This window comes from Trichomonas vaginalis, chromosome II (assembly GCF_026262505.1).
Source record: "Trichomonas vaginalis G3 chromosome II, whole genome shotgun sequence".
NCBI classification, from domain to species: Eukaryota; Parabasalia; order Trichomonadida; family Trichomonadidae; genus Trichomonas; species Trichomonas vaginalis.
In genome coordinates, this window is record NC_067204.1 from 22,637,127 (window position 1) to 22,663,171 (window position 26,045).

Below are 26,045 nucleotides of genomic sequence, written 5' to 3' on the forward strand. Positions count from 1 at the left end.
CAACAAAATCCAGCAAGGTTTTAGTTTGTGTGAATTGAAGCAGATTGTAGAACAAATTCGTATACTGGCTACTCTTCAAAGACAAACAGAGTTCGAAGAAAATTACTGAAGCAAACCTTCACCGCACACTCATACAGGAACTACAAACAACAGGTAGCATTCACATTCAATATAACAAAAAGTTATACAAATTCTGCAGCAGGTTCGGATTAGACAGTATGTCATAGATATGATATTTAAGTGACCCAAGTAGTTCAAGCGCAGTATTTTCTGTGGAAACTCAGGAAATCATGCCATACTTTCACAACAAATCCAACAGGCTCGGTGCAGATTACATTGCCACCATTTTGGACTGTATATTGCATGGTACCGCTTCATGAAACGCACTTTGAGCATAAATAAAATCCTTTAACTTACATAAATGACTTGAAAGAAGATTCGAACACAACATCCATGGAGTCATTTAAGAAGTTCAATGAAGCTGCAAAGAGTTCGGGACTTACTAACAGAGGCTGAAGTGAAAAAGGTTCTTTGACAAAAAATGTTGTACATCAAACAAAAATAAATCCGTACGACTACTTGTTACACCAATTTACTCCAACACGCCTGACGCATACCAATTTGACACTCTCATATCAAAGCAGAAAAGGAGACATTATAAACCATTCCTCATCTTTCATTAATGTTAACACTCGCAAAGCGTTGCGTATATAATGGAGAAATAAAGAAACTCATGAATGTTTAAATCTTACTAAAAGTTTGTAGCAGAACATAGCCAAGTATTTTAACATTCAGACAAGGAGGTGCATGACGGCTGCAACCTCAGCAAACGAATCACAGATATTTCTCATTAGCACTAACATAAACTCACTACAACTACTGAAGACCATAACATAACATACTGGTATCATTTAACCGCTCATAAGGGACTCTCAGAGATTTAACATCAAGGCAGACCTTTACGTAAGAAAACAATGAAGACATTTCATCGAAGGTTTAACAATTCCTCACACATCTACAACGCGACATCACCAAATCAATGCACAACAACAAGAAGTAAAAGTTATACAAAAGAAACGAAGTCAAACACAAAATATCAGAAATTCAAACACAATTACCACTCATTGCCTGTACAAAAGTTCGTGTACGTTCTTGACGACAAACGTTGACAAAGAACGTTAAGTGTAAGTCGAATTATTATATCGTAGACTTCTACGCAAGGTAAGGATATCTTATAAAAGCTCTGACGACATCCATAGCATTTTACCCTCTCATAAATTAGTCGAAATTAGTAATTGGCAACTTGCAAACCATTGACGAAGAAAAGCGAGGCAGTGGTTATTGAAATACTGACTACAACATAAACGATGACATTATAAATAGATATGAGAGGGCGTGAAGATGTTATACACAAGAACGTTGAGAGAATCTAAAACCAACTCATCTGCGGACCATTAGAGCGGGAGTATTGGATAGACAAAAACTATGCCAGAAAGAATAAGAAAAATTCTTATAAAACTTTTTCATTAGATCGTAATCATGACAAAAATAATAATTTAGGTGAAGAGGTGAAGATTCACCTTGTATTTTCACCTTTTTTTCACCCGTGAATAGTGATGAATTTTCACAAGACCAAAAATAATGTTTAGGTGAAGAGGTGATCTCACCTGTTTTTTCACCTAATTTTTCACCTCTTGAATTTTCATGAATTTTCCCGAAATAAAAATAAAGTTAGTTTTATTTTTTTTATTTTTTTTATTTTGTATAAAAGATATGATTTCAACAATCGGCACAACAACAATTCAAGCCGCGAACGGCGGGACTCTGTCCACAACAACAGCACCAAACTCGTTAGTCATGAATCCAACATCTATGTTAGTAGAAATGAAAAGCTTCATTCCTTCTTCATATACTTTTGAAACAGAAATCCAGAAGATAAAGCAAGAACTTTTAACAAGTAATTTAGACTGTAGTGCGAAAGATGAAGAAAATGAAGAATATCTTTATGAAATGCAGGACATTATTGACCATTTGCCTAAACTACCTGAAATCCAACAACAAAAACTCACTATTCCTGAATTCGACGAAATTGAAGTGAAACCAACTGACTCAGTAGAAATTAAGAAATTCATACGAAAGGTAAATTATGAATTCCTTGGTTTTCATTGCAACCATAAGGTTATGGACAAAGATTGCGACATGGTATATAAAAACATTTCTGACATATATAAATCTGAGGAGTTTAAGACTTACGATAACTTTGTTTCATTAGTTGCAAAATGTGTTTGGGAAATAAGAGATAAAGATAGAAGAGGCAAAGTATGGAACGAACAAATAAGACCCGCTATGTTTGAGATGAAGAGAGCAATTGACACCTTAGTTGTTTTAGCTGGTTTTATTTCAATGTATAACGCAAAAATGAACCCGCAATGTTCAAAATGTAAGGCAGCAATTAGGAAATATAACTACTCAGTCAAAGAGATAGAAAGAATGAGAAACGACTATGCAGACTTAAAGAAAGAAGCAGAAAAGCCAGCAGAAGATAAAATGAACATGTTAGAATTTCTGAACAAAAACTATCCAACAGCAGAAGATTTCCTTCTATCTGACGTCAAGAAGAAGTATAAAGAAACCTTCGTATTGTTAAAACTTTTGACATACTGACAGAAGAAATAGAAGCTACGAAATTGTTTAGGATTTCAAATATACATCGTACAATTCATGTAAAACGCTTGTGAAAAAACTGGGGTGAAAAAGAGGTGAAAAAACAGGTGAGATCTCACCTCTTCACCTAAATTATATTTTTGGTCATTTACACTCATTTACGAAGAAGTCATGACAAAGCATTTACGAAGAAATTCTTGACAAAGTCAAGACCCTTTGGTCTCGCCGCTTAGCGGCTGAGGTGAAAAATTAGGTGAAAAAAGAGGTGAAATCTCACCTCTTCACCTAAATTATATTTTTGGTCAAAGCTTCACGAGAGAAAAGATTCCTCATTTGCTAAGGATTCCAAAAATGAAAAAATCGTTGATTTCGGCTGAGAAAAAACGGCAAAAACCCTTCTTCCACGGAACAAAGAAATAAAGAAGAAATAAAGAAGAAATAAAGTAAATTTTTTATTATTCCGTGGAAGATAGAGCACTTTTATGACACTTTTTATTCACGACAAACAAGACAAACAAAGAAAATAAGAAAATACGGCGCTGTCGCGTTCGAACCACAGACCCTGACCCCTCCATAACACCACCTTAGACCACTGTGCTACGTAGCCTGTCGACATAAGATTTTATAAATTGCATATTTGACGTAAATTTATTTCCATCTGGCTTCCCATGCATAAGATATTCATACGTGTTTGTAAGACATTCATTAAACTTCTTTTCTATTGCATCTAATCTTGCGTTATTTTTTTCAATAACTTGTCTGTATTCTTCATCATCTCCAGCAGTGTTTGGGTCTTCACGTTTAAAATATTCATTGTTAACCAATTTTTTATCTACAAATTTTATTAGTGTTTGATTCACTTCGTTATGATAACGGTCATTTCTTTTCAATACGTAAGTGAAGACAAAATGCGTCGTACCTTCAATCTTAAAGCTTAAAGAACTTTCAACACAGTTTTGAGGGTCTGTCAGTGCGTCAATGAGATAGTATTCGAAGTCAGTCAATAATCTTTTTAAAGTCATTTCATACAGGATAAAATTTAATGTTGTGAAGAAATAGTGTTTATCTCAGAAAAAATAAAGTTAGTTTTTATTTTTATTTATTTTTTTATTTTGTATGTAAAGACAGTAATGTCAACATTAGAGAACACAACAACTGCTATCGTTCATGAAGTCATAAATGAAGAATACGAATACATACAGTATAACAAACAATTGAGACTCATTCGTTCTGTCAAAGACGACATGTACCAAATGCAAAGTATTTTGACGGCTTGTTTTGCTCCAGATACTAAGCTTCCTAAAGACTGGTTTAGGAACCAAAGCACCATAGAACTATTAAGTGAAGCACAGCGAGACGTACTTTTTTCTGAAAACAGTGAAAGAACAGCGAGTAGGTAAAAAATCCCAGTCGCCAAAACTCTATGAAACCGTGAAAAATTGCCAAACGGTTTGAGAGGATATTGATGTCATAGACTTTTAGTAAATGCAGTTGCAATGTGGGCTTCACCACGTTATGCTTGGAATATTTACAAACTTCTTGACGAACTTCACAGACAAGAACGTGGAGAGATGGAAAAGAAACTTCAAGCAAAAGATGAAGTCATTGAATCCAAAGACAAAAGCATACAGAAAAGAATACCGCGTTCAGTACCAAAAGGAAAGGAAAAGAACTATAAGTATATGATTTATACTGAAGAGTTGGAGAAAGAAGAAGACAGAGATATGGTTATGTTGCATTTAGTCAGAAGAAACAACAAAAGCTTTTATGACCTTGCTAAGATTTACAAATCTGACAGAAACTGGTTCTATCGTGAAAACTTACCGATTTCAATGACACCGAATGAGCAAATAAAGGAAATTGTCAAAAGTACTCTTCCTCAAACACACTATGACATCAAAGGTTGCACAATACTTACATTCAAAGAAGACTTACCATTACTGAAGGAAAAAATAACAGAATATTTCGATAACTTCAAAGAGGAAGAATAAAAAAATCTAAGCTAATTTTATTTTTTTTATAAAATTTTATCTCATATGAAAGAACATGAATTTAGAATATTCGGAACTCATGACAGAAGAAGAGAACGAACAACATGTAAAAGATTATGCAAAATTTCTGAAGACATACAAAGCATTTAAACAATATCTAAATGCTTCTAAAGATTATGCAAAATTTTGAAGGTATATAAAGCTTATGAAAAAGCGTATGAAAAGTTTATACATTGGGAATTGTTGTAAAATATCGATATGAAGACTAACCAAAATATATTTTGCTTAAATAGCTTCAGGGTCAATTTCTTCAACCATTTCACTTCCTTCGTCAATGTCAATTGAAGCTTCTTCAACCTTTGGTAAGAATTTCTGTATAACATCTTTGTTCGTTATTGTCTTCAGAGATGAAGGATAATATTTCACATTTGTTTCACCCTTCTTATATTCTTTCTGTTCGGAAAGATTCATAGCAATACTGAAGAAGTCAATGTTAGAGTTCTTTATAACAGTATAATGAGTATCTTTGACATTCACGAAGATACTCTTTTGTTTCAAAACTACTGCTAACTCTTGTGAAGTATAACGTTTGCGGTCAATGACAATAGCTAATGGTCTGACATACTGACCAAACTTAGATTCTTTCACAAACTTCTTGTTAAAGATAACATTAACGTTTGAAGCACCATTGAACTCATTCTTGATGGCAGTAGCGAGAGCATTGTATGAAAAGAACTTGCAATCTTGCATGTGTTTCATTAAAATAAAAATATTAAATTATTTTGAAAAATAACTTAAAAAAAATCTAATCTAATTTTTTCAAAAAAATATTTTTTTATTTCCTACTAAAGATGTATCGGAAGTTGTCTAAGTTAGAACACTCGGAAATAAAACAACTTCTTACAGAAGCTAATATAGAAGTAGCAAAGCATTACGCAACAAACAAAAAAGCACTCGCTGACTTCATTAAAGACTATAATGGTGCAATAAGTTATGATAGAATTCATGAGTTCATAAAGCCGCAACGCGGCGAGGACGAAGTCCATGCAATAGCATTTCCTTTAAATGACGTTGCTATTGACTTATATCATAGACGTTCAATACCTCATGAAGTAAGGCGTGAGATGTTTGACATAACAAATGCGAACGTTGGTGAAACAAGAAGAAGAGACGACACACTGAAACAACAGAGAAGAGAGATGTTTAAAAGTGCTATAGAACAAGTTCGCAAAGCTAAATGTCATTCGTTCCATTGACGACAAACCAAAAGAAGGTGAGAGATGGTTAAAGAAAGATGAAGAGAATAGGAAGAGAAATGTGAAGTCAGGCAATAGACTCATTGACTTTAACATCGAAGCTTTAGATGAACCAAACAGAGACTACTTACACAAACATTTCGGTAAGGTTTTCATGAGACTCTTAGAGAAAATTAAAATAAACTCACAACAAAGATGGATGGTATGTTATAAACTTGGTGGAAAGTATGAATGTTCTACGTTAAACCTCAATAATATTGGAACATTACTACATCAGCTCTTGAAGGAGAACTTTATATCAGAGATAGAAGCAAATGCTGCAGGTATTGTTGAAATGCACTATGACTTCTTCTTGACAAACATAAAGAATCTTACTGAAATAAAGATGTATGATTTAACAGAATATGAAGGCTTAACGATGTCAGATGTAAAGAAAGGCAAACCAAAAAAGAGACCATATAGAGATGAAAGCACACTGACAAATGACCAGAAAGCCATTTTGGAAGCTCTTAAGCAAACAGGAAACCCAGCACTTATAGAAAGCTTTTGGAAAGATAATGGTGAAAAGAAGTTTTATAAGAAGAGAAGCGGTCAGTTCTGGAAGTATCTTTGCACATTACCTATAAATCTTGAACGCTACCAAATCTTCAATGAACTGAACAAAAGAACTGCAACACTTATGACAGAAGACAACTGTTTCGTTTATGCTTGCATTCAGGCTGGAGTAAATGAAGAAACTATTGACCACATGAGAGAAGTCATTCGTGTTAGAGACTTTCCTCAAAGTAAAGTACAAGAAATTTCTGACGCAACAGGTATAGCATTTAATGTTACCATTGGTTATTTCAATGACTCAAGACATAATGAAATAAAGAGATACATACCAAAAGAATGTGAAACTGTTAGAACTATTGACTTACTTCTTGTTGAAGACCACTACATGCTAAACGAAAGATTACCAATGACAACATTTCATTCAAACTAATAGAAATTCTCAAAGCTTGTGGTGGAATGAACATTGAGAAACAAATGAAGATTTATACAAAGAGAGAAGATAAATATGTAGTTCGTTATGATAGAACAACACCGTTATGGGATGTTATGAAAACATTGTGGGAGTGCAAATATTTGAACCTATTTCTTATGGAGAACTTTTCACATATACTACTGACTTATATAAACAGAACCTTGCACCATTTAAAGATTTGACATATGCTCCAAAGTATTGTGTACAACTGAAGAAGAAAGCAGAGTCAAAAGAAGTAAATAAAGCTAAATGTAAGTTCATTCCTGAGCACGTTTTCTTTGCTGACTTTGAGTGCAGTACGATGGCTTTCATAAAGCTTTTAACATATGTTACGACAGTGAAGATGGTTCAGTGAGTGAAAGCATATGGGGTCAGAACTGTGCAACAGAATTTTTGGAACGACTCCTGACAAGAGTTTAATATATTTTCACAACCTCAGTTATGACATAAACTTCATCTTAAGACACATGACAGAAGTGAAAGGAACTCCCATCATTAAAGGTTCACGAACAATGCAAATAACTGGTTTATATAAAGGACGGGCAATTATTATAAAAGACTCTTACAGTGTTATAAATAAGAAGCTTAAACTATTTCCTGCTATGTTTAACTTACAAACAGGACCGAAAGAAGTATTTCCATATAACTACTACAGCAGTGTTTTGTTAGCAAATGACAACAGAACTGGTGTCATTTCTGAAGCATGTAAGTTTATCCGGGATGCAGATACATTTATGAAAAACATAGATTCCATCAAAGGTTGCAGAATAGATGAGAACCACTTCGACTTAGAAAAATATAGCACGTTTTACTGCAAACAAGATGTAAGAATTTTAAGAGAAGGTTTTGTAAAGTTCCGCAATGACTTATTGAAAGAGTTTGATTTAAACGTTTATGACTACGTTAGTATTTGTTCAATTGCTAACAAATTGTTTGAGAACAGAGTATACTTCCCGAATGGAAATCTTTATGACCTCTCAAATAAACCAAGAGAATTTATTTCGAGATGCATTCAAGGTGGAAGATGTATGTTGTCAGATAACATGAAACAAAAGAGCAAAAAGAAACTCATTGCTGACTTCGACACTGTTTCATTATATCCTTCAGCTATAGCAAGACTTTATACTTTAGAAGGTATTCCAAAAGTATTGAAGGAAGAAATGTTAAACACAGAGTATCTCATGAGACATTTATTCGATGATGACCAAAAGGAACCCATTGGTGAAAAGTTTATGTCTGGCTTCTTTGTTCTCATTAAGATAACAGAGATTGGTATACCCAGACACTTTCATTTAATAGTTTGCGACCCTGAACTAAATCCAGAACTTAACGTTCCAAGAAGTTCAAACACTTGCTGTCTCATGTATGTTGACCATATAACATTACAAGACCTCATAAAATATCAAGGTGTCAAATGTGAAGTGTTGCAAGGATACTATTACGATGGAAACAGAGATATGAGAATAAGAGATGAAGTAAAGAAGTTGTTTGAGTTAAGGTTAAAGTATAAGAAAGAAGAAAACCCCTTACAAGAAATTATAAAACTCATTCTGAACAGCATTTATGGCAAAACTATTCTATCTCCTATTGAGTCAAAAATAACCATAGTAATGACAAAGATGCTATAAGATATGCTATAAGAAATTACAACCATATAGTGAAGTTCGAAGGTTTGGATGGTTCAGATAAAACTATTTTCAAGCTAACGAAAAGCATTTGCAGACACTTTAACTTCTGTCCACTTGGTGTTAATATTCTGTCTATGTCAAAACGTATTATGAATGAAGTATTCTGTACTGCAGAGGACATGGGTCTTCAAATATTTTACCAGGATACCGACAGTATGCACTTATATAATGAAGACATCCCAAAGCTTGCAGCAGAGTTTAAGAAGAGATATGGTAGAGAACTTATAGGAAAGAACCTTGGTCAATTTCATAGCGACTTTGCAGAAATAACACCTGGAAAACAAAGTTTAGCTTATAAAAGTATTTTCTGTGGAAAGAAGACCTACATAGACTTACTCACGAATGATTTAAATGAAGTTGCATTTCACTGCAGAATGAAAGGCGTGAAGCAAGATGTTATTGCTTTAACCGCTAATGAAATGTTTCCTGAAGCTATACAATGCTATTACAATGAAGATAAGAACATTCACATACCTGTTGGAACATATGACAAAGACTCTGAGTTCAGTTTAATGAAACTTTACAAAGCACTTTATGATGGTCAAGAGATTGCATTCGACTTATGTAAGTCATGTCAACCTTGCTTTGCTGAAAAGTTCAACTTTTCAATAACGACTAAAACAAGCTTTATTCGTAAGTTGAAGTTCTGAGGTCATTTATTTTTGTCAGCAATGAGGTCATTTGTGATAAAAATAAGCCGCTAGCGGCATGGGCGAAGCCTATGTGGTCATTTACAATACAGCTATTGTAGAGTTTAACAATTGTGCTTCAATGTATAAACAATCTTTCCCATCTGGAGGTAAGAACACTGGGCACTTATGGTCATGAGTGGAGAACATGTCTATCCAAAACTCACGATTGAAGCCAGTTAATTTATAGTATTTAGGGTTAGGAAGTGGTGAAGTTCTTGTATGACCAATGAACTCATTTTCAACTCCCTTACTTAAGTTTGAATATAATATAGCTTGCTTTCTATCCCAAATGCCAGGTGTTACAATCTTTGAAAATTCATTTTTCCTCGGAAGTATTGCATCATAATTGAAAACATTCTTGAAGTCTTCATTGGGTTCAGAGATTTGAAACCTTATACGTAATGGATTTTCTTTCTTTTTAGCGACTTCATTGAATGGTGAATATATAACAAACTGACAGTCATGAGTTCCATCTTCATTTTCATTAAATTCATAATGAAAGTCTATAAGTTGTGGCTGACTACCTTCTTCTTTCAGTTGTGCAAGAAACTCACGTAAAGGCTGTAAAGTTTGTACTTCAATATTGAACTTTTTCTCGAACATCTCATTAAATGAAATCATACATTGCAACAATGTTGTATCGTCTTTAAAGTATTTGTATATGTGAATGTTTTGGGCGCTTAAAGACTGTTCGTCATTTTCTATCTCGACTTGAAGTATAAAGTCAACCTTTCTGAAAGCACGTGTTATATACATAGATGTTATGCCAATGTACTTCTCTTCATTTATGTTCACAATCCAGTCTGTTGGAAACTTAAACGTTACTCTGTTCCCCTTTATTTTGACGTCAGGGTTTTCACTACTGAACGCAACAGATAAAGGTATTTGTCTATACATTTAGTTTGGATAAAAATAAACCATTTACTCTTTCTTTGCTTCAGCTTCCTTTGCTTTTGTTCTTCCTTTGCTTTTGCTTCTTCTCTAGCTTTTTTCGCCAGCAAACGTGGGTTCTTCTGTCTTCCAGCAGCTAATGCAGCTAGTTGTTTTTCACTAAGTTTTCTCTTTGGTCTCTCTGGCTTTTGTTCTTGTTTTTGTTCCTTCAGTTCGGATAAAATTTGCTCACGAATTTCTTTCTTCAATGCTTCAACATCTATGACCCCTTGGGTCTTGTCCGTAGGGCTTGTCTGAGTCATTTGACTGCAGATAAAAAACAAAATTAAAACTTTAACCGATGTAAAATGAGCTTGTCAAAATCAGAGCGAGAGTCTATTATATTAAATGACGCAAGAGGAATACAACATCCTTTCTATTATGTAAGTCAGAGTAAAGATGGTAAAATATACGTAAGAAAAAGAAAGGTTCCATTAGCGAATACAGAGAGCGACAACATTAAGGTGCATGGCAAGGGTGAAGTCCACGAAGCCCATATAAAACCTTCTGTTCAAACTGAAAAGTCAATAGAACAGAAGAAAAGAAGCCAGATGTACTTTCAATAACGAACCAAGAGCTTATTGCAAAGTTCGTGAATTTCATTGAAAACAAACCGAGTCAAAGAACCTGACCCGCCAGTGAAAGAAGTTGAGACAAAAGAGAATGTACAGTTCATTGAAAATGTCAAGAAACAACTTCCACCACGAATGCCAAGAAGAAGAGTGAGAATAATGAAGTAAATAGATATTTTTATCTGAAGTAAATACATGCAGAACGAACAGTTAAACGAATTTACTCCAGCAGAGCATATTCATCAGATTCGCTCATATTTCGATATCATAGACAATGCAGTTCAAATTGGTGACACTAATAGAAAATATTCTGACGCAAAGATTCCATCACAACCTGGAACTGCTAAAGATAACACATGGGTAACATTCAATCTCTCACCTCCTGGTGAAAATATGTTGGACCTTTACAATACATTCATTACGTATAAAATGGAAGGTCAATTTATTGTAGATAAAGAAATTGGTTCAGGTTCCAATAAAACAAACCCACCAGGATTTTGGATTGGTTTCGATGACGCTTTCTATGCAGTTGCTGGATATCAAATCCTTGCAAATGGTCGTATCGTATATTCTCAAGACAACGCAAGAGAAGAAGCATATATAACTTCAAACTCACAAACTACCGAACAAATAAAGAAAGTAGATGTTTTCTCAAAGACTCGACATGAAGATGTATGGAGTCATTCGGGAACATGCAGAACAGGACAAATTGTTAGTGGTCCAATTACAGCAGGAAAATCATTTGATTTTAAGCTTCGTTTAAGAATTCCTGTTAGAAGATTCCTTCCATTAGAAGCTATTCGATTTATTCCAGCTTTTGCAGGAAACATTCAGCTTAAAGTAAAGTTCAGTAGCGACGCCTTACAATGCACATCTATATCTGTAAATGATATCATTGCTTTCAATCCAACTCTTAAAGTTGCATTTGCTTCAGATTCAAATCCACCGACAAATAAATTTGTTCCATGGAATGAACCATTCACTATGATAACGAAGCAGTAGAAGCTAGTGGAACAGTTACTATTACAACTGTAACCCAGCAACTATTTCGAACAAAGATGGATTTTAATGAATGTTTCATTCATCCAAAGTCATTCTCTTTAGACCCTAACATTTATACAGAACTTGTAGAACATTATACAAACGAGGCTTTATGTTTTCCTGTTAAAGTTATGGATTGGATTCCTATGGACGGTTCATTCTCAAAGAATACAGATAGTTCAAGTGCAACATTTACAGCAGCTTATACGCCTATTAATGTTAAAAGTATTTGGGCACTATTTAGAAAGAAAGACAACTATTATGTTAATTTTGAGAACCCTAAGTTTAAATATCTTCAGCTTTCCATGGGAGCTTATGGAAATATGCCTGCAGAACCTGAAAAATCATATGGACCTGTATTTTATGAAATGGTTGCGAACGCTTGCAATACAAACAATGATATGATAGGATTTAATGAAGATGTTATGAGGTCATGGATGATGGTAGTGTGGAACATAAATGGGATAGCTATGACAACACACATTTCTTATGTGGTTTTCCAACAGAAGTGGACTTTTGCTTCCAGCAAGGTCAAACATCTACTGCTCCAATAACATACAAATTGTCTGTTAAAGGACCTATTGAACTAGCAACTGAAAATGTACCAAAGCCACTTATTGGATTTATGAGGGATTGTTGCTTTGCAATCAAGTAAGACAGTCAGGCATACCAATAATAAGACTTGACGACTATAACTTAGCACGGACGACAGTGAGGAATAAAGGATGAACGTTTATTTTTAAAGCTTATAAATGAGTTCTTCATCAAGCTCTCGTGAACCTTCACCATCTATGAAACAAACTTTACCAAACGATTATGGAGCACCTATTGAATATTTCTTACGAGCTGCACAATGGCAAAGAGCAGTCTCACCAAGGTTAGGTGTTCCACCAGCTCCTGTCAAAAATAGCATTTGGTCAAGTCCTTATATAAATATGGTCTCCCACTAGGTTTGCTAGCTACAGCAGGAGCAGTAATGATGTTGAAAAGAAATAAAGCAAATGTTATAAATAATACTGAAGTAGCTGAAGTTAAACAAACTCCGACACCATCGCCAAAACCAACGCCTTCACAAACAACACCTTCAATGACTCCTGAACCTATGAAGTACAAACTCCTGTTCAAAAGTCAACTCCAAAACCGACTCCAACATTTAAACCAGAACCTACTCCTCAAATAAATCGTAAAACTCCTGCGTTTCCTTACTGAAAAAATAACGTTATTTTTATTTAATATTAAAATTTTTATTTGATTGAAATGACGACTAAAGTCACTGAAGCAATGAAACAAAATTTTTGGTAGAATACATTAAATCAGGACGGTTCCAGAAGGTTTTTACGTTCATACTATGAAGGATGGTAGAGTTCAGTTTAGAAAGATAAAGCAACCATTAGATAAGAAGGAATTTTGAGAAAGATTAAACTTCATGAGGACAACATTGCTGAACTTAAGAAGAAGTTAGAAGAGTTGGAGAAAGGAAGAGAGTTATAAAGTAATGAATTCAACAGACCCAAAGGGTCAGAGCCGCTTTGCGGCTAGGGTGAAAAAAAGAGGTGAGATTTCACCACTTCACCTAAATTTATTTTTGCGCTATGTTTTCATACGTGTGAGGGTGGTGATATCATTAATTTTTTAAATAAATGTGGGAACAAAAATAAAGCATTTCTACTCAACAGGAATGAGACCCTTACTGACTATGTATTCGTTTAATGCTTGATGAAAACAATGGTACATATTATCGTATGGGTATACACAACGTCTGTTTCCATCGTCGTCGTATATGTAGAGCTCAAATCCAGTCCAACCTTCTTTTGTACAATATGTAGCTTTATTTAAGTATGCATTTATGTAGATAAGGCAGTTTTCTTCATCGCTCCAGAAATAATTTTTCGTCATTGTTGAAATAGTTTTCGTTCCTCTGCGACCATAAGGAATGTATGCAATGAACTTTGCGTCATAAGGGATTGTAATATATTCAGGGTTTCTTTCATCGTCAATGGGTCTGTCTTTGTTAAAATGCATGTTTCTCAGTTTTACTTGAGTTTTGAATAGTTCACGGAAACGTTCTGGGAAAGAGTCATAGTAAATGTAGTCGGACATGTCTTTGTAATGAAATAAAAAATTTAAAAAAAAATAAAAATAAGGTTATTTTTATTTAGTGAGGACGGTAGTGAAGTCGTTAGTGAAGTCGTTAGTGAAGTCATTAGTGAAGTCATTTATGTGTCAGATGGTTTTGTAAATATTTAAGGTTAAGTTGGTGTTATGGTTGTGTTGTAAAATATACGTTACCGGTTTCGTAAAGTGTCAAAACCGCTAAGTGGTGTACGGAGGCGCGCAGTGCCACAGTACACGACTTAGGGATACTAACTTACCAAGTAGACTGGACTTTGAGAGACTCTTTAGAAACTTTAGACGTTATACATAACCATCCATGCTTTTACTTTACATCCGATAAAAGTGGTTTGGAAACCGTTATGAGATGGCTAGAGGACATACATGACTATGAGTTTATATATGACAAGATAGAATATGAGAGAGGTCCTATAAACTGGAGAAAGTGTCACAATAAAGAAATTTTATTAGTAAGTAAATGTGGTTTGAAATAGGACTACTTGTTTTAGGTTTTTTCCATTGTGTCATTTATTTATTTGACGTGGCAGAAAAGTACAGAGAATATGAAGATGAACCAATGCCTGCAAATGTTCAGCATATGTACTCGTAAGAGATATTTTTATCTAATATTAAATGGACGCACAGAACTTAGCGAATGCACAGCAACCTGGACAACCAAACCCAGAGAATATTCCAAATGAAGTTAGAATACAAACTGCAATGGCAAACTATGGTCAAAGTGCCAACAGATGTACAAATGCAAACTGCCATGTCAAATGACGCTGCGTTAGGTTTGCCACCATGGTATGCAATTATGAGATGGAAAGAGTTTTATACAAACCCTGAAGGGATATAAACAACTTTATGCAGATGACGCGAACACAGGAGTTGACCCAGGATATGTTTTCTACCAGAGGAGAAACAGAATGTATGAGCTCCAGTTAAAGAATGCTATGGAACTCAACAGGAAACGTAAGAGACTAGGCGGACATTAGATTTTTACATATAGTAAAATGGGTTTCTTCAGTAAGATAGGAAACTTCTTTCGAAATGTTGGAAGAGGTATATGGAATGAATAAAATCTGTCGGAAGAGGAGTATGGAACGTGTCAAAAATATTGGTAAAAGAGTAGGTCAGTTTGTTGGTATTATACCTAAAGACCCTGAACCAGAAGAACAAGCTCCTGTTATACAACAGCCTGAACCTGCACCACAGTTAAGTTGGCAACCACAACCGGTATATTAAAAAATTATATTTTTACCGTTCGATAGTAGTTGTATATGAAACTAAGTTCTAAGTAAAACGCATGGTATAATGGAATTATTCTTTTTCTTCCATCTGTAGTAAACCATACTTGAAAGTCTGAAATACTTCCACTCGGCGGTTCATATAACTTTGTAGGTTTTTCGTAAAAGTCATTCATCAGACATAAGAAAGAGTTTTGCGCACCAGAAAATGAAGCATGAACAATAATAGCATCTGGGTCGAAAATATTTTCATATGTTCCATTAGGTTTTTCGACTTCATAATAGTCCGGGTGTACTGGATATGCTGCAGGCTGATTTAACATCCTCATAAATCTATACCATGCCAAGTTGTTATATTTTGTAGAAATATAAACGTTTTCTCCAAGGTCTTCTATTTTATTGATTTTAACAGTTGCATTTTTCCTGTCATAAATAATATCGAGATGGTATTCTCCTTCGTCAATGTTATACTGGTTTGCATATTCAATATAGATATCGTTTATTTTTTCTTGAAAAGCTTGAAGAGTTGTTTCTAAGTTTATAAGCAAATTAACTTGTAAAAGTTTTCCTTGTTCAAATTTCTCATACATACGTTTTTCTTTGTTATAGTATCGAACTTCAAAACCGACCGTAAATGGGAAACCATGTATGGCTTCTGAAATGAACTTCATTCTACGAAAGCCAATAGCTTTTGTGACGGATGGGCCTCTTAACCATCTTAATGGGTAGTCAAAACGATAGCCTTCATGCTTTACGGTATCTGTCTCAAACTTTTGACCGACATTAGTAAAAAGTTCATCTAATGGTTTAGTTGTAGCAACTCTTGAATTTTCTTTTTCTATTGGAAGCATATTTTATCTAGAATAAAAATGTCAAATGAAACAGCGTCTATGAGAGAAATACAACACAACCGACAACTCATTATACAAGCTCTAAATAAGAACACAACAAACTTTCAAACTATTCTAAGATATCTGAGTCATTGAAAGGGGGTGACTTAAAACTGACAATAAACCCTATAACAGATGAGTTTCTATTTCAAGACAATAAGAACAATACTGTCTGTATAAATCCAACAAAAGGAACTTTAAACGAGAAACCTATAAATGAACTTCTTTTGAAAGCAGATGTTGACAACAAAGCTGACAAAGAATATGTAGACGATGCAATAGCAAAAGAAGAAGAAAGAGCTAACAATGCTTATGCAACAAAAGAACATACTCATCCTGAACTAGCAGACAAAACATATGTTGACAATAAAATGTCAAGTGAAGTGACAAGAGCTGAAAACGAATATTCTAAAAAGACTCATATACATTATATTAACCAAATACCAAGTCTTAAGGAAACATTAGAGACAAAAGCAGATAAGACTCATACACATTCTATATCTGATATTACAAACTTACAAGAAACCTTAAACAGGAAAAGTGACGTTGGACATACACATACATCTTCTGAAATAACAGACTTAAACGTTAGCCTTGAAAATAAAGCAGATAAAACATATGTCAATGAAATATACCAAAGTTTGATAGGAACAAAAAATATTGAAACTATTGTTGGTGACTTTTCTGTCAATGAAGAAAATAAATATTTTAGATGGCAGTTGGTACAGTCCTTAAAAAATGGTACACGGCATAAACTCATTCTGAAAAATAACAATGAAATGTATGTAAGCTATAAAAAGAATGATGGTACACAAGTTAAAGTTCCATTAGACAACAACTGCTACTTTGTAATGCATGAAAAATAGCGTGACTTCATTTTTGACAGTTTACAAATGTAAAGTGTTGCATCCTTAAAAACTTGGAAATATATACATTCATGAATTATCTTGTATATTAATTGAAAATCCATAAAACCCTAACAATATTTTTTCTTAAAAAAAAACTATAAAAATATAAATAAAATTAATCGTTAAATAAAAATATTTGATATTAGAATTTTATTGGAAAAATAAAAAACTTAATATTTTAAAGAAATACTTAAATACTTGAATGTTTTAACTTTTACATTATCATATAGACTCTCAAATTATTGATTGGAAACGGTTTGAGTGTTATCAATTTAAAAAAATTGTGAGTTTTTTAGATTTTTGGCAATGAGTTTTAAAAATTTGTGAGTGAGAATGTGTGTTGATGCTTGGCACTTTGAAGGGAAGATGTTCTGGGTTCACAATTATTAATGGGATAAATAAAATGATTATAAATATAATATATTAGAAAATAATTTGCAAAATCTCTCCATTTTTATAAATTTAATAATAGAAGTTGATCTATATCGAAAGAGCGTTTTATCTATTAAGTTTTTGGCTTTTGCCTTCAAATCATTAATATAATTTTTTTCAAAAAAATTGTTTTATTTAAAATAAACAAATTTTATCAAATAACTAGTATTTTTAAATTATCTTTTGAAAAATTGAAAAATTTACAAATTAAAAAATGGAAGACATCTTGGTTCGTCTCGAAAACCCAGAAGATCTTAAAACTTTTCAACTCCCAACCGTTCCCGCCGATCAGGTTCTCAACGTAATTGAAGAAAAATATCAAGAATACATTAATAATCCAAATGTAACTCTCGAAGATACGGCAAAAACACTTTCAATAGGAAAAGAACGTTTGAAAAAAATTTTCGTACTACTCGGCTATCCAATAAAAGAAAGAGGAAGACCAAAGAAAAAATTTTTAATTAAATCCGAACAATCTTACATATGCAGCTGAAGCACACTCACAAATTACTCTCAATATCCACTCAAATCATACAAAGTTTTGTCGAATAGTTTGATATAAAGACAAAAAATTTACAATTTTTAATTAAATCCGAACAATCTTACATATGCAGCTGAAGCACACTCACAAATTACTCTCAATATCCACTCAAATCATACAAAGTTTTGTCGAATAGTTTGATATAAAGACAAAAAATTTACAATTTTTAATTAAATCCGAACAATCTTACATATGCAGCTGAAGCACACTCACAAATTACTCTCAATATCCACTCAAATCATACAAAGTTTTATATTTTCATTTTATTGTTTCTTAATAAAGAATTTACTTTAATATTCTTAATTGTTTTCTTTTTTATATTTAATTTTTGATATCTATTTTAAAAAACTTATACAAATTCGAGTCAGCTAATAATTTAATTGAAAAAATAAAAAGAAAACATATAATTTTTAATCCGTCTAATTGAATAAGCAATATTATAAATATTATGTTAAACGGTTAATTTTTTCTCAAAAAAAATTATTTCGAATTTCCGAAATTTTTGACATTTTGGCTGAGAACTATGGTCTGCGAGGTACATAGATAGAATCAGTACCTCGCAGACTATAGTTCTCTATATGGCGCCGAAAATTTTTTGTTGAAATGTCGTCGCATTTCACCAAAAATTTTTCGGCACCATAGGAAGAATTGGAGGGTGTGAGATACTATTACATGCTATAGTACTCACACCCTCCAACTCCCAATCAAAATCGCATAAAATTTGCTACTTATCTTCAGATTACCTCCCATTATAAAATATATCATTGCTATCTCATCGTACTATATTTCCACCCTATTGTATTTAAAAATATAAAATTTTTTGATAATATATTTTTATATCTTAAATTTTCAAACAATATATTCACAGATAATATAATGGGAAATCTATCTCAACCTAGCCTTAAAGTACCAAACTCCTGCTTGCATTCTCACTCACAAATATTAAACATCCATCTCCAAAAAACTAAATTCTTCACAATTTTTTTTAAAATTGAGAACATAAAAAACGTATGCATTCAATAATTTAAGATACTAACAAATATTAAAAACTTCAAAATATCAGATATTAACGTTTTTCAATTAAAAAAAATATCATTTTGCTTTTCAATTCGAACATAAATCTTAAATATTTTTAATTAATATCTGATTTACAGCATTATTATCCATTTATAAATCTGACAAATAAATGACAAAACCATCAGAAATAGTGTCACTTTTGTCAAAAGTGAAGTCACGCTAATTTTCATGCACAACACAACAACTGCTACTTAAACTTATATGGAGACGAACAAAAGAAATATTTAAGAGTTTATGAAATGGCAGATATGACATTGCCTGACCCAGCTCCGGCACCACATTATTATGACTATGGAGATGACGACAGAACACCACATGTAGATGAACAAAAGCTAACATTATATTTAGATTATTATAGATATAAAAGATATAATGCAATAGAAAAAACGAGAATAGTATATTATTATACAGATGACAAAAATAAATATTATAGTCAAGACTTTACCTACCATGAAAACATAAGATTATATTATAAAAAATATTCTGACACAAACCAGAAGAAACCTGAAATAGTTGCACTATATTTTAAGTTCAAAAGAGACAATCCTATAATATCTCATATGTTTGATTTAATGAACCCAGTAGGTTCTATTTATACATCTATGGATGCAAGAGGTCCTCAAGTAATGTTTGGTGTTGGTGCATGGGAACAAATAGTCGACAGGTTTTTGTATTGTGCAAACTCTTCAAAGGAAACAGGTGGAAGTAAAACGATTTCAGGTGAAAATTTACCTGCACACAGTCATTACATAGATTTAAGTACATCTCAAGCAGGTTGGCATAAGCATAGATATTGGGATTGGTCAGGAATGACAAAAGGTAAAGGATATGATGTTAAAGACGACGTTAAGTTTGCTATAAATTGTTACTGGAGTGACACTCAGGGAGAAGGAAACCATACACATTTCGTTTCAGGATATACACAAACAACGGGACAAAGTAAAGAATACATGCCACCTTACATGACAGTTTACGCATGGTATAGAAATGCTTAGTCGTCATTTTCAACTTCTTTAGCATATTCGTCAGGAGTTGTCTTATATTTGTTAGGAACTGTCTTTGAAAGTATACCACCTTGAACTTTGACAAGTTTGAAACGAGGTCTGACAATAGTAGTTTTATCTTCTGCTTGCAGTGTGTACATTTTGCCATGTTTGCCTAAAACTTCATAATATTCTCTTGTATACTTTCTTCTATTTTTACGAACACGAATGTGAGTACCTGTCGAGTTCCCATTGTTGTCATAGTCAATAGTATTTTCATATGGGTCGCGTTTAGGTATTTCTATTTTTACTTTGTCACCTTTCTGAAGTTTGAAGCCCGGCATTCTTTCTTGTTTGTCTCTTTTGATTAAATTATTAAATATATAGTTTTTCTCTAAGTCAGGGTTGTTTTTCATTTCTTCGGGGGAGTGGTTTCCCAAACCTTTTTGTTTACGGTTATTGTAAATATTTAAAACTTGTCTCATCTTTGCCATGGAGAAGTGTCTATACTTGTCGTCATATGATATTTCATTTGCTTCACCACCTTGTGGTTGGTTTAAGTCTCTTAACATTTTTATACATCCGTCAATGACACCAAGAGCAGAATGGTTTTGGTCGACAATGAAATATTGGTTTACATTTTTTGAACGCAGATAGTTTTTTACATCATCTGATTTGAAAGAACTTTCACAGTCAGATGTCAGTTTTGTTGGATGGTATTTGTCAACGAATATTGTCAAAGCAGTTTTCACATCTAAAATATTTTTGGACCATAATGGTATGGCTTCACAGTATCTTGTGTTTTGACCAACAAATATTAACCAGTATGGAGGTCCATCTGTTCTAACTCTCGGAATGTTTTCCAAGATATCCATAAACCAAGCATTTGGTGTTGAACTAAAGATTTTTATCATGAGTGCTTTCTTTGTCGCTTTAGAAACATAGGGGTCCTTGTTCGGATTCGTCATTTTTTACCCTATAAGAAATGGGTTTATTTGGCGCATTAGCAGGAGTTGCATCTAGATTTTTACCCGCAGTGGGAACAATAGCCAGAGGTGCATTTGGAATTGGAAGGAAGATTTTGAGTACATTAGGTATACTGAAAGAGAAAGCACAACCTATTATACAAACTGTACAGAAAGGTTGGGATGTAGCACGAGATGCAACAAATCTTATTCCAAATCCTGAAACAAGAGGAAAAGTTCAAGGATGGATGGACAATGTAGGAAGACAAGCAGGAAACTATTATAACAAAGCAAATGACTACTATAACCAAGCAGGGCACTGTATGGACCAAGGTGAAAGATTCTTTAACAGAGGATATAACCATGCACAACAGTGGGTAAACAATAACCAACCTCAACCGCCTCAAACGTGGGGAATGTAAAGTTTTTTATTGAGATGAAATGAACAATGCAGCATTGAGACAAATGAGTTCAAGATGGATTTGTCGGCTTCCAGCATTTAAACCGATACCATATAGTCAGGCTCAGCATGTGAAACTGAATGATATTATTAAAGGAACCATCCCACCTCCACAACAACAACCAGTTGAAAACAAACCAAACTAAAATTTTTTACTGAGATGAAATGACCGAAGAAGTTGAAACGGTAGATTTGACACCACAAACAAAAAGTTCAGAATCATTGTCAAAACCTGTCAAAGAACTTACAGATGAAGAGAAAAATTCAATAATAGAAAGTGCCAGGTCTGGAAATACAAACCCTAACTATAAAGTCACTTTTCATAGAAATGGAACGGCTAGTATCTCAAAAAAGAAACAGACTCTCACAAATAAAATATTGAAGTCTGAAGGAGCTTTCGAGACAACAGATGGAAAAGTTTACTTCACTGACCAACAGTTCATTATAGAACATCTCATTGACTTAGAGTCGAAATATTCTAAACTTTACAACAAACACAAAAAGTTGAAAGGAAAACAAAAACAAATGGCATATGATATTTATGAAGATGTTGACGACACAACTGTTCCTGCAAGTGAAGTAAAGTCAGAGGAACCGAAAAGTGACGAAAAACCGATAGAAGAAGAAAACCAAAAACTGAAGATAAACCAAAACCAAAGTTTAGTTTCCAAACTAAACCAAGTCAACCTTCATTAGCTGGTATGGTTGGCGTCAAAGACTTATGGCAGCAGGCGGTTATGCAAAGTAAAGAAAAAAATATTTTTTTATTTTTATAAAAATGCCCCCATATAGAATGGATAGAAAGTCTGCTAGAATAAAAGCAGAGTTACAAAGATATGGTTGGAGAGTTTCGAAGAATTTTAAATATAGGAAGGGAAGACCCATAAAAGTCTATGACAAACTGGCTGGTCTGACCTACGAAATGGATTTGGAAACAGCACGTGCCAATTATCCAAACAGACTAGAGAGGTTAGAAGAAGAACGTCTTATGGACATGCCTTTCGATGTTAGTGAACCTCAAGTTGAAGGACACGACGGCTTTGCCAGATTCTACTGGAAACATGACGAACAATTGCATCCTTTGAGAAGGAAAAAAGGAAAAGGTGAAGACGCACATGCTCCCATGGAAAGAACAAGATATGCATATGAAAAAATTAATATACATATCATGCGTACGGAGGCACTGCGCGCCTCCTTACACATTATATGTGAATTTAACACTTTACAAAACCGTTGACGTATATTTTACAACACAAACGACAACACCAACTTAACCTTAAATATTTACAAAGTCACCAACCACTTTACCTCACTAACGTTTTCACAAACGACTTCACTACTGTAAAAATAAACGTTCTCACTTACAAAAGTATTGCAACTCCTCCCATTGCTGTGCTTCACACAATACTTCATATTCTTCAGTATCGCTGCTGTCGCTCCAATCGTCAGAGTCAAAGTCACTGTCAAAATAAATGTTAGTAAGTTTTGACAAAGCTAATGAAACACGTTTACCATTTGTATCGTATGCTTGTATAAACTTTCCATTCTTCATTCCTTCATAAACGCTCAAACTAACTTTACCCTTTCTCCCTCGTATCTGATAGAATGTATTTTCACGAGGAACGAAGAACAAATTCTTGAACTCATGACCGTTGTAGTTTGTTATCTCAATAGTTTTCGTCATTTATATAAAAATAAACTTAAAAATTAATGATATCACCACTCCCACACGTATGAAAACATAGCACAAAAATAAATTTAGGTGAAGAGGTGAGATCTCACCTCTTTTTTCACCTCTTTTTCACCCTGTTGAATTCATTGCTTTATAACTCTCTTCCTTGGTTTCTTTTTAGTTGCTTTCTTCACGTCTGTCTCCAACTTGACTGTCTTTCTTCTTCGGCCGTAATGATACCAGTTACTTCCACCAGTCAATGGGTCAAATGGTCGTTCATAAGGGTTTCCATACATTCCATAAGGTCCGTATGGATAAACTGCTGGTGGAGAAGAAACATTTTCTTTAGTTCCATCGACTCTATTTAAATGCATTGTTTCACCTTTCATCTGGTCATTAAAGTCTTTTGCGTGTTTTGCAAACTCATCGTCCTTTCCTAAAGCATTTTCTGACTCAGTCGCAACCAAATTGGATGCTTTATTTATGAGCCCTATTTTATTTAATCTTAACTTCTTTGCAACCCAGCCTCCAATCTTCCCTTTATTTGCATCTAATGTCTTCGAAACCCTTCCTCCACTCATTTTATTTACTGCGTCATAAGCTCCAAGTGCTTTTGCTCCAAATGCTAATGCTTTTGTTCCCATTGCGCCTAAAGCTGCCCAAGCTACCATTTACACCATATTAAAATCATCTCTCTTCAATATTATCTCATAAAAGTTCTCGTTACTGGAGAAAGTCAATGAAACATAAGCGTTCTCATTCATAAACTTCTTTCTTATATCATCTATACGCTTCAAAATGTCTGAACAATTGCTAACATCTTCTACAACAGTTATTTCATCATGAATGACCTTCAAGAACAAGCTCATTTAATATGCTATTAAAATCATCTCAATAATGAGTCCATCCTTTCCGTCTTTGGGTAGCACAACATCTTTCATTGAAGAAGGTTCGACAAGTCTTATGTTAAACTTACTGACAAAGTTTGTTATACTATAATGCTTCGGCGGCGAATACATGTAGTTTGAAAGACATAATATAGATTCTTCAGCAAATTCACTTATACTGGATTTTATAACAATGTTCTCACGAGACCAAATACCACCAATTGACAATCTTGTAAGCAATCCTGCTGAACCTTCTACTGTAAACGTCGATGGTAACATTCCACGAAGGTCATATATTGACATCGTTGAGTCACTGTATTTAAATATTTTCTTAAAGCAATCGTCATTATCTAACCATGCAATAGCTTTGAAGTTTTCATTCGAATATACATCTGCTTCATTAAATGTAAAACCTGACTTCTTTGCAGAGATGACTTTAAAATCTATTGAGTTTGTTTCAAAATTATATGCTATGGTAACTTCTGAAGGTAATGGATGTCCTTCCGCAGTCAGTTGTTCTCTCACTACCGTTTGAAGCTTTTATTAAAAACTTTCATGTCATCTCCTGTATCTAAGTTCACATACACAGCAACAGGGAAACTATCTTGCTTCTTTGTTTCATCATTATATCTCAAAACATTAAAGTTCTTCAATAATATTGTTCTTCCTGCTGGAATACTTCGAACCTGTCTTATTTCAATAGCTTTCTCACCTCCTACATACTCTACCCAGTGTCTTGGATATTCATAAGTATACTGACTTTCTTGAATTTTGGTTGGTTTCATCATAACGTGTTCATAGTATATCTTTATACTCTTGTCAGTTAGACTCGGTGCTATGTTCTGAATATTTCTGACTTGCATTTTTAATTATAATAAAATGAAACATTTATTTGAAGACGTAGATGAAGACATGAATGAAAGCAGTGAAAAGCTCAACAGTTCTCTCATTCTTCCTTTCAGTAAGGACTATGAGTTCTGTTCAAATGGTGTTTATTTCTATTGTGGAAAGATGGGTTCAGGTAAGACATTTAATTTAATTCGTCATATACTCATAACAGAGCGTTTAGGAAACGACTCTTACTATGACCAAATCATTATATTAGCAACTTCAGACTCTATGGACTCAACAGCGAAAACATTTATGTCAAAAGTTCAAGCCTCTGTCGTTAAAGTTCCAGACAGTGAACTCATTGAATTTCTTCAACGTTACATTCGACGTAAGAGGAAATATTATGCCATCGTTGAATTTATACAGTCAGGAATGCAAAAGACTTCTGAGGAGATGGAAAGAATTATTGACAAACACCACTTACGTCAATACTCAGGAGTATACGATATGAAACGACTTACAAACTACATTCTATCAAAACTTTCAAAATACCCCTTCAAAAAATATCCTTCAAACACTCTGCTCGTTTGTGACGACTTCGCTGGTAAAGGTTTAGTGTCAAAACCAGACTCACCATTAGCTAACATCATTACTAAAGTCAGACATTACACTTAACTGTAGCAATACTTATGCAAACATGGAGGTTTTTAGCTTTAAACATAAAACGCCTCATAACTGACTTCGTTATCTTTCAAGGTTTCTCACGTTTGATATTGAACTCATTGGAAACAGTCAGGTATAACATTACCTTTTGAAGAATTTGGGAAGTATATAAGTCTCTCATCTCTCCTCGTTCATACCTTGAGATTCATATCAATGACTAATACCATTAAAGTCAAAAATATTCCATGGGAACGACCAACATTATTTTAAAGCAAACCTTCAATTGACTGATGGTAAACAAATTCCATGCATCTCTGTCGCCATTTCTGTTAATATTTTTGCTGTCATTCATATCATCCACTTCCCCATCCGTTAGCTTTTGAGGATATGCGTTAGAATAGCTGTTCTTAAATGAAGGCTTTTCACCTTTGAGAGCATAAACTCTATAACTTTCTGCATACTTTATGTTTGAACCTCCTGAGCCATCATTGACATAAATTTTTATAGGCTTCCACC

General features: G+C 33.7%; 11 protein-coding genes and 6 pseudogenes across 17 annotated transcripts, besides 4 other annotated features; 11 read left to right on the forward strand and 6 right to left on the reverse strand.

Annotated features, from left to right (window-relative positions):
- The first annotated feature begins 426 nt into the window (after positions 1–426).
- Positions 427–14,230: a mobile genetic element.
- TVAGG3_0591860 lies at positions 1,897–2,738 on the forward strand (annotated as a pseudogene). Its single transcript has one exon. A coding segment is annotated over exon 1 (842 nt).
- TVAGG3_0591870 (uncharacterized protein) lies at positions 4,941–5,414 on the reverse strand (the record flags this gene model as incomplete). Its single annotated transcript, XM_051239513.1, has 1 exon — positions 4,941–5,414. The coding sequence occupies one exon, from the start codon at positions 5,412–5,414 to the stop codon at positions 4,941–4,943; it is 474 nt and encodes a 157-aa protein (XP_051097337.1).
- TVAGG3_0591880 (organellar and viral DNA polymerase type B) lies at positions 5,507–5,837 on the forward strand (the record flags this gene model as incomplete). The annotated part of the gene is made up of 1 exon (XM_051239514.1): positions 5,507–5,837. A coding segment is annotated over one exon (331 nt), but the record flags the coding sequence as incomplete, so codon positions are not given.
- TVAGG3_0591890 lies at positions 6,330–7,614 on the forward strand (annotated as a pseudogene). Its single transcript has one exon. A coding segment is annotated over exon 1 (1,285 nt).
- TVAGG3_0591900 (uncharacterized protein) lies at positions 9,358–9,921 on the reverse strand (the record flags this gene model as incomplete). The annotated part of the gene is made up of 1 exon (XM_051239515.1): positions 9,358–9,921. The coding sequence occupies one exon, from the start codon at positions 9,919–9,921 to the stop codon at positions 9,358–9,360; it is 564 nt and encodes a 187-aa protein (XP_051097339.1).
- TVAGG3_0591910 (uncharacterized protein) lies at positions 10,240–10,511 on the reverse strand (the record flags this gene model as incomplete). The annotated part of the gene is made up of 1 exon (XM_051239516.1): positions 10,240–10,511. A coding segment is annotated over one exon (272 nt), but the record flags the coding sequence as incomplete, so codon positions are not given.
- Positions 10,557–10,887, forward strand: TVAGG3_0591920 (annotated as a pseudogene). Its single transcript has one exon. A coding segment is annotated over exon 1 (331 nt).
- TVAGG3_0591930 (uncharacterized protein) lies at positions 11,016–11,822 on the forward strand (the record flags this gene model as incomplete). The annotated part of the gene is made up of 1 exon (XM_051239517.1): positions 11,016–11,822. The coding sequence occupies one exon, from the start codon at positions 11,016–11,018 to the stop codon at positions 11,820–11,822; it is 807 nt and encodes a 268-aa protein (XP_051097341.1).
- On the forward strand, positions 12,614–13,070 carry TVAGG3_0591940 (annotated as a pseudogene). Its single transcript has one exon. A coding segment is annotated over exon 1 (457 nt).
- TVAGG3_0591950 (uncharacterized protein) lies at positions 13,527–13,961 on the reverse strand (the record flags this gene model as incomplete). Its single annotated transcript, XM_051239518.1, has 1 exon — positions 13,527–13,961. One exon carries the CDS (start codon positions 13,959–13,961, stop codon positions 13,527–13,529), a length of 435 nt encoding a protein of 144 aa, XP_051097342.1.
- Positions 14,231–15,222: 992 nt separating the features above from the next.
- On the reverse strand, positions 15,223–16,028 carry TVAGG3_0591960 (uncharacterized protein; the record flags this gene model as incomplete). Its single annotated transcript, XM_001329450.2, has 1 exon — positions 15,223–16,026. A coding segment is annotated over one exon (804 nt), but the record flags the coding sequence as incomplete, so codon positions are not given.
- Positions 16,029–16,089: 61 nt separating this feature from the next.
- TVAGG3_0591970 lies at positions 16,090–16,976 on the forward strand (annotated as a pseudogene). The gene has a single exon. A coding segment is annotated over exon 1 (887 nt).
- Positions 16,977–17,555: 579 nt separating this feature from the next.
- Positions 17,556–17,608: a mobile genetic element.
- A 56-nt stretch (positions 17,609–17,664) lies between these two features.
- TVAGG3_0591990 (uncharacterized protein) lies at positions 17,665–17,943 on the forward strand (the record flags this gene model as incomplete). Its single annotated transcript, XM_051239519.1, has 1 exon — positions 17,665–17,943. The coding sequence occupies one exon, from the start codon at positions 17,665–17,667 to the stop codon at positions 17,941–17,943; it is 279 nt and encodes a 92-aa protein (XP_051097343.1).
- Positions 17,944–19,619: 1,676 nt separating this feature from the next.
- Positions 19,620–20,965: a mobile genetic element.
- Positions 20,966–21,457: 492 nt separating this feature from the next.
- Positions 21,458–21,622, forward strand: TVAGG3_0592010 (uncharacterized protein; the record flags this gene model as incomplete). Its single annotated transcript, XM_051239520.1, has 1 exon — positions 21,458–21,622. The coding sequence occupies one exon, from the start codon at positions 21,458–21,460 to the stop codon at positions 21,620–21,622; it is 165 nt and encodes a 54-aa protein (XP_051097344.1).
- Positions 21,623–21,641: 19 nt separating this feature from the next.
- On the forward strand, positions 21,642–22,224 carry TVAGG3_0592020 (annotated as a pseudogene). The gene has a single exon. A coding segment is annotated over exon 1 (583 nt).
- Positions 22,225–22,648: 424 nt separating this feature from the next.
- Positions 22,649–26,045: part of a mobile genetic element that runs on past the window's edge.
- On the reverse strand, positions 23,292–23,819 carry TVAGG3_0592040 (protein of unknown function, DUF4107 family; the record flags this gene model as incomplete). Its single annotated transcript, XM_051239521.1, has 1 exon — positions 23,292–23,819. One exon carries the CDS (start codon positions 23,817–23,819, stop codon positions 23,292–23,294), a length of 528 nt encoding a protein of 175 aa, XP_051097345.1.
- Positions 24,915–25,459, forward strand: TVAGG3_0592050 (uncharacterized protein; the record flags this gene model as incomplete). The annotated part of the gene is made up of 1 exon (XM_051239522.1): positions 24,915–25,459. A coding segment is annotated over one exon (545 nt), but the record flags the coding sequence as incomplete, so codon positions are not given.